A 7,421-nucleotide genomic window follows, 5' to 3' on the forward strand; every position below is an offset into this window, starting at 1 on the left:
GTGCAGGAAAACACCTAGTATTCAGTAAAAAACTAATTAACGTTATAAATTTTATCAATAATCATACAAAGGGTGCCTAAAAGCGGTCATTAGAGTTAATCTGATCTCATTTTACAACTAACCATAGTAATATAAATATTTTGAAAATGGATTCAAAACGTTTAGTGTGTATGTTCAACTAAGAACCTTCACTACTACAATTTTTGATCTAGCAATACACACACAGAAAACTTTGTTTTTAAGGCTATAAGTCCCAAAGCTTATCCATCAAGTGCTCCAAGAACTTTCATGTCCTCTAAGAAAGCTGTGTAAGAATCATAAATGCTCTGTGGGTTTGAAGCTACAGATGTCTTGGCTGGATAAACCTTCACCGGTGTAGCAGAAGCTATAGCTCGTAGCTACCCTAAGTCTCTGGCTTTGGTTTAGTCACAGTTGTTGATTCGCGTATGACTCGAACCAAGCCAGGATACTGCAGATCAATAACAACAAATGATTTGTTTCGTGGAATTCACATGAGACAAATCAACATATGAATTCATGGATGTAAATTCATGTGTGTTGAGCTAGCAGTCTCCCGGAGGAGACACACGTGTACTCCAGACCAGAACAAATTCAAAGAAAATAGTCCAAATTGTCTTGATGATATTAAACAATGAAAGAAGCAGAGATATTTTAACTATTGTTTTGTTTGTTTGCAAAACAATTAAAATAAATAAAGAACTATTGAATAAATACTTTAATAGTATTATCATAGACAAATAAAATTTAAATAATGATAAACTCTATTCAAATTTCCAAATGCATGATGCTTTCGCACTTATCCAGAACCTTGAAACAGGCATCCCGCGTTGTAGCTCTATTGATATTAACCTTCCTCAAATCATTTTTTCTCAGATCGTAATAGAGAAGGTAACAAGGACAAGGCATAGCCAAGATAACCTCATTGTTCTGACCTGTACCATGAACAATCAACTTAATGTTAATGTCATCCAGTAAATGTCTCTGACAAGGCTGCAAAATCAGAGACTTCCTCGACCATGTTCCACCATCCAGCCCCAAGACCCACAACTCTGAGACACCCGTTTCTTTAATATGAGTATAATCAAAGATTGCTGGTTTTCCACCATGCTCTATAAAACCGAAGGACTTACAAAACTGAGACAACTCATGGGGTGCTTGGATCTTATGGAACTTTTCAGACCTAACGTCAAAACAGTAAACATTATCCCTACATGTATGGTTGAAAGCCAGATAATATATAACTCCGTTGATGCAGAGTCCTGGTCTTGAACGAAGGTGAGGTTGATCATCATACTCAATTCTTTTCCAAAAACCTCCGGGTTCCAGTACGAACACCCAAAACTCGGAGGTTATCCTCACACGATAATCCGAAAATACCACAATACTACAGACTATTTTGTATTGATCTTGAACAGGATCATGTCCGAAAAAGTAGAAGACATGCTTATTAGGTTCTTGCTGAGCAAAGACGTTGGATTTGACGGCGGGTAAGATTAAGCTTTGTCTAGTGGCGGGATTATAGATACATGCTTTTCTGCAAACAGTGTATAAAATCAAACCGCGAAGAGATACCATCTTGTATCCTCCCATCCCTGGGAAAGTCAAATCTGGTTCTAACGATGATTCAGCAATATTACTAAGCGACGAAGACAACCTTAAGGATAGCAGTTCACACTTTCCAGGGCGGTGGCAGAGCTCCATTGAATCACACTTGTAGTGTCTCATCCAAGTCAAACTCACATTCAAACTCATGTATAGATTAAGTGGTCGCGCTCTTCGCGATGGAGATGATGCAACCGTGAGATAAAGGTTGCTAAAATATCGAGAAGGGATCAGACAAGACCAGAGTTTCGAGACGCACTTGAACCTCATAAGTGATTTAGCAGGCAACCTAGTTAGGATCTCGATCATGAGATCAAAAGTAATCTCATGATCATCTCCTCTTTGTGTTCTTTCTGTTCTTCCTCTTGCCCTTCTCTTCAACTTTGGCCACTTCTTCTTCCATTGAATAGAAGAGATCAGAGACCGATACTTAACCATAGTTATGCCTAAATCGAGAGAGATCTTTTATCAAATTGGAATACTTTTTCTTTGGCGACGTCTCTCTTTCCCACAGCCTCTATCCGCAGTAAAAAAGAAAATATAGGGTTGGGCTCAAGTTAAGTTTTATAACCATATTACCATAATGCACAATCAACGGCCCATTTACCAACACCACCATGTGGTTGAGAATTTTAAAACTAATTTTTACTCTATATTCGGACAATTTTCAGAAACAAAGCTTTTTTTTCCTTGAATAATATGGTTTATCCTAGCTCTTATCAAGGTGGATCTAGACTAATGGCGAGAATTTTAGCAGTTTACATTTTCGGTCGGAATATGCTTCATTCACTGAATACTGGAAAAATCTGAATTTTAAATTTTGCTCTCAATGATCAGCGGGATTCGAACCGGATTCGTATTGAGACCAGATGTTAAATTTTGCTCTCAGTAATCAGCTTGGTTCGGAAGCTAAGCTTTTACAGGGAACTTACCATGTTTTATAAGTAAAACAAAAAGTCTGACTGGTAAACCAACCAAAATTTAGTGTAAGAAAGAAAACAGTGTATAACATGATTTGAATGATAAACCATATTAATGGAACTATGCACGGTTTTATATAAAAGATAAGCTTTCGGTTATATTCAATCATGTTGTTAATATACTAAGTGCAGGTTCCATCAGAACAGGCAGCTACTTTGTAGTTAAACGTTTCCTGGATAAAAAAAAATCAAGACATCATATAACTATCTACACTGAAGTTGAAATTACGATTAAAATGTTAGCAGTCGCGCGACAATAAAATAATCCCTAAAGAGGATCAAATTAATTTTCTCTCGGTTACAAATTCCAGGAAATGACAAGCTCTTGTCCAACTAATTACATAGAGAGTTATAGTAACATAAAATGCATACTTAGACATTAACAGTAAGAAGGTGCATAATATTCTCGGAAGAGACTATCAACATTAAGGTAAGTTCTACTCAACTTGAAATCAGCAACACCAGCATAGGCTAAGAAGTAAGCAGATCCAAGTTAAACCAAAACGAGGCCTTTACAATGTCATTAACGTAGCCTTATCATTTGGATATAAAAGGAATCTTATGAAGACCATATACAGTAAAGAAAAGCAGTCAATTTATTCTTTGATGATCGAAGCCAATAGTAGTTGTGTTATTGGTGTGCTTAAAACAACAGTTGCTTCCTCCAGAAGGATGCTGCAAGAAAATCTTTGGAGCATAGTTTTCTTCTGACCAGACCTTTGAGAAAATTGAAACCGTAGGTGAACAGAAAAGTACTCCATTGTCAGTTTTGTAATTCATTAACAGATTCAATTTATTTTTTTTCAAAAACATGCTAGAAGTTTTTACCTATTGCCATCAGGGTGAAGCTCATACATTTGATTGTCATCTCCAATAGCCAGCAGATACCCCGAAGAAGTCAAACCCTGAAATAGTCACAACATTTTGAACAACTTTGTCGTCAATTCTATCTTCAACAACCACTTTTTGCTCGCTGCACAGTAAAGTTTATATTCACAAACCTTAACGATGAGCATATCAAGAGAATCATATCCAACCACAAGTCAATAAGATCTACATAGCATAACGTATACGGTATACTTGACTACCTTATGTGTAGCCTAGGCTCGGAAACCTATAATTGTTAGTGATAAGCAATTGAAGACATAACCGTCACCTGTGAAACCATGTCCTGTAAAGCTCCTCGAGAGATTCAAATCCTGTAAAGTGTGCATTACAATAACAGAGTGGTCAGACTAATGCTTTAGGAGGATACTCTTAAAAGTAACAAAGAAGCAGTTGACTGAAGATTTTAGTATTCACCTCTGTGCATGAGTAGATCAAGGAACATTTCAAATTTATGAAAGAAGGCACCAAGAAGTTCTTCTCTTTTAAACAAGCAACAAGAATACCTTCTAAAAGATGTTTACAAAGCCATCGAACTTGTAAGTAGTAGAAGTAGTAATGTCTATTACCAGCACTAACATTGAACTTCTTTGATCTGTATGTTGAGGTACCACTCCTGATATTAATAATTTTAAGCTCAGAGGTCAATATTGATATTAAGGATCCATGAAAACATCTAAAAGAATTACTTATCACCTTCTTGTCACAAACAGACTTCACTGCCTCCATCACAGCAAGAGCTACTACATACTGAATCAAAGGCATATAGAGTACAAGAATACTCAAGGCAACCCTTTCGAGACTCCAACACATTCTTTGAACCGCCTGCAATAACAGACTTTCAGTTTTCCAAATTATCCTGAGTGGTGCTATCTAAATCCAACATTGGTAAAATGACTCTTTCTTTACTTATCGCCCACAAACTTCCTTTTCTTATCGCCCCGAGTCTTTCTACTATAAAAGGAAAAGGATGGATGGCTTTAGATCCTAAAACAAACGCATATATCTAAAGATTCAAACTTCGGTTACAGATTCAAATACTCGAACCTAGATGAAACCAAGTTTGTTTATAGGGTAGTTTGGTAAGTTTAGTTTTTTATTAACAGATCCTTTGTGCGGCAATCATGCTAGTATCATAAGTTTCTTTTTAATTTTGTTTAAATTGAAATAATTCCATAATAATGAGTGTGGATCAGCTATTACCACTATATTTTAATGTCTTCAGCCTAGAGAACCATTTTTAAACACTTGTTCATCATATAAATTTAAACATGTTTTTGTATAGAAATGGCAGAACGATATAAGAGACAGTATTATAGAAAAGCAAAACGATATAGAGAGACAGTATTAGATATGCCAATAGCACGGGATTACTCAAGTCTCATGTTTTATAAACTTGTTTCTCATATGAATTTAAAAATGTCTTTTTTGGTCTAGAAATGGCCAAATAGAGTTTTCAGAAAAGTTAGACAATAAAGACTATACCAATAGACCGGGTTACATACTATAATTAAATTACCCCATCAATAGACCGGTGGATTACTCACAAACCCATGTCTTCATCAACCCAAGCTTCCATCGCCTCCTCTTCGTCAGTAAAACCCATGTTTTCTTCAACCCAAGCTCCCAACGCTTCCTCTTCGTCACTAGAGAAACCTTGATATTAACAGAAGAAAGAAAAAATCAGAAAAGTGAAATAAACAAATATAATAGAAAATAGACAGCTGATTACCATCATCACTATCATATTCGAATTGATCTCCAGGTTCTACACACAAAAAAATGAAATTAGTAAAATGAATAAATAACTAAATCATATAATAGGTAAACAAAAGAAATTACCTGTAAAAAACTGGACATAACCACCAACAGGAATCGATACAATGCAATGATTGTAAACCTTGAAAGGAGGAAAGGTAACAAATACCCTTCCTTGAACAAGACTTACTAACCCACCATGAGGGAATAAAACACAATCATCATCGGGAACATATCTGTAATCCTCATCTCCACGAAGCAAGTAGTTGATCCCACCAGTAATCACACAATCAGAGCAAGGATAAAACCTAAAGGTATTACCATAAGTACCAAAAGGAACTTTCAAACCGATCATGCCACTGTTACAACCTGATTTAAAAAAAAAAAAAAAATTAATTGTCAAACACCACGACGGTAACCAGCTAACACATTCAATAATAAACCTGTAATAAAAATTAAAAATAATATTAGTACCTTCAGTAGCAGATCCGATACGGGGAACGACTGGATCATCGAAAACTTCCACGGGATCCATTGGATCCACCTCTGCGGGAACCATTGGATCCGCGGTGACAACAGGATCCACATCAGCAACTGTGAAATATTTTAACACGTATATATATATAAAACAGAAATACTTACCAAAACTCTGAGTGAAAAAAAAACTGTAAAAATCAAAAGAATATAACTACCTTCAGAAGCAGATCCGCCACCGGCAAACGCATGATCAACTTGAACGACGGGACCAACGGTGGGATCCGCAAGAGCAACGTGATTCGCCGGAGGAACGGGAACAACTGGGGCTTGAACACCTTCGGAGAAATTTCAAAGCGTTATTATAAACAAAGTAAGATTCAAAACTGTGTGATTAAGGAAAAGAAACCTCTACGTCTGGCGGCGCGACGAAGAAACATCTGTTTAGAAATCCTCATTTTTGCTTTAGCTAGTGGGAGGGAAAAAATCTAAGGCAGCAATAGTATTTATAGAAGATTAGAGAGAGCGGTAGTTTTTTCGATAAAGAAAACAAATAATCGAAAAACATTTGAATTTCAAATTTGTGGATTCGGCGGGCTTACGAAAATCAAAGCGGTTAAACAACTTCGCTGTAAACGTACCATTTGATATTGAACTGTAAAATTTATAACAAAAAGAATTTCTCCTTTATAAAAACAAGCGATTTTCTTTGTTTTTTTCTTTTTTCCTCAAATTTAATTATATTGATGATACTAGATAGTCCTGATGCAAAGCAATCAGTGATTACAAAAGGAACATACACATAATATTCAAATACACAACTGAAAGACAAGTCTTGAGACGCAAGTATGTCTGCTGGATTTCCAAAGACAAAGAAATTCTTAAAATCTGAGGAAAAAAAACATTTTAAATATAATAAAGATGAAAAGGTATAAGCAAAAAAAAATAGGCAACTGTGTAAGATCCTTTATCAAAATTGAAGACTTCAATCTGATCTGAGCAATATAAACAAAATAAAAAAAAAACTTATTTTTTAAGAAAACATTAAAAATCTGCATTTCAGCTTCCTCACTTCATCATATGGGCTTTATATTGGTTTTAATAATATCCAGACCAGCTCATGATTTTCTTCGTAGACCAGTCCATCTATGAGAACCAACTTACTTTTTTCTTTTATACAACTTATCCGGTTAGCCCCACTATTTTGTAAGCGGAAAAAAATATGATACCAGGAAATCACTTTTTCTGTTAAAAAAGAACTCTTTTGTGTTATTACATGCGTATAGTTTAAATTCTTTATGCTAAATGTCTTTTAGCGTTAAGTTTTATTTTTAGTTTTAAATTTGTGAAATAAAACAAAATCTTTAATTTGAGAAGTTAATATATTGATATTGTAGATTTGAAAATGCGAAAACAGTACTTTTCCAAAACAAAATTGATAGAATATCTCATCTTTAATCGAAAACTAGAGTTTGACCCGCCCTTTCAAAGGGCTGATAAGAATTTATTGACTAGACCAATCTCAAACATTTAACAAATGAAGAAGATCAATACATAGGATATAGTGTTTGTTTTTTGGTTTTGGTTTTAGGTTGTTTTATTCTTTGGATATCGATTTCAGTTTGATTATAGTTTTTTCTTTTTTTTGGTTCAAGAGTTATATAAACCGTTCAGTTATTTATGAAAATAACTTAATATAAT

At 35.0% G+C, this 7,421-nt stretch overlaps 2 protein-coding genes across 9 annotated transcripts; both read right to left on the reverse strand.

The window, feature by feature from the left end:
* Positions 1 to 786: 786 nt before the first annotated feature.
* LOC130507337 (putative F-box protein At5g62660) lies at positions 787 to 2,061 on the reverse strand. Its single transcript, XM_057002049.1, has one exon. It carries the CDS (start codon positions 2,059 to 2,061, stop codon positions 787 to 789), a length of 1,275 nt encoding a protein of 424 aa, XP_056858029.1.
* Positions 2,062 to 2,877: 816 nt separating this feature from the next.
* Positions 2,878 to 6,263, reverse strand: LOC130507336 (uncharacterized). 8 transcript variants are annotated; one of them, XR_008942287.1, is made up of 12 exons: positions 6,130 to 6,262; positions 5,939 to 6,058; positions 5,721 to 5,840; positions 5,331 to 5,615; positions 5,221 to 5,256; positions 5,008 to 5,144; positions 4,185 to 4,313; positions 4,058 to 4,104; positions 3,906 to 3,965; positions 3,760 to 3,802; positions 3,432 to 3,508; positions 2,878 to 3,320 (listed from the first exon to the last, which is right to left on the reverse strand). XR_008942287.1 is itself a non-coding variant. In XM_057002048.1 (6 exons), exons 1-6 carry the CDS (start codon positions 6,176 to 6,178, stop codon positions 5,032 to 5,034), a joined length of 723 nt encoding a protein of 240 aa, XP_056858028.1. In that variant the 5' UTR covers positions 6,179 to 6,263; the 3' UTR covers positions 4,823 to 5,031. The 8 variants fall into 8 exon arrangements, 1 of the variants encoding a protein (XP_056858028.1); XR_008942282.1 differs by having other exon boundaries at positions 3,432 to 3,802; XR_008942283.1 differs by having other exon boundaries at positions 3,432 to 3,802; positions 3,906 to 3,970.
* Positions 6,264 to 7,421: the final 1,158 nt, after the last annotated feature.

This window comes from Raphanus sativus, unplaced genomic scaffold, assembly GCF_000801105.2.
Source record: "Raphanus sativus cultivar WK10039 unplaced genomic scaffold, ASM80110v3 Scaffold4353, whole genome shotgun sequence".
NCBI classification, from domain to species: Eukaryota; Viridiplantae; Streptophyta; class Magnoliopsida; order Brassicales; family Brassicaceae; genus Raphanus; species Raphanus sativus.

Bases quoted from the DNA above. Each gene is read 5' to 3' on its own strand.
- LOC130507337 (XM_057002049.1), bottom strand. From the start codon at position 2,061: ATGGTTAAGTATCGGTCTCTGATCTCTTCTATTCAATGGAAGAAGAAG.
- LOC130507336 (XM_057002048.1), bottom strand. From the start codon at position 6,178: ATGAGGATTTCTAAACAGATGTTTCTTCGTCGCGCCGCCAGACGTAGA. The intron at 5,616-5,720 runs GTACTAATATTA...TTTTTAAATCAG, and splicing joins TATCGGATCTGCTACTGAAG to GTTGTAACAGTGGCATGATC. The intron at 5,145-5,220 runs GTAATCAGCTGT...GTTAATATCAAG, and splicing joins CGAATATGATAGTGATGATG to GTTTCTCTAGTGACGAAGAG.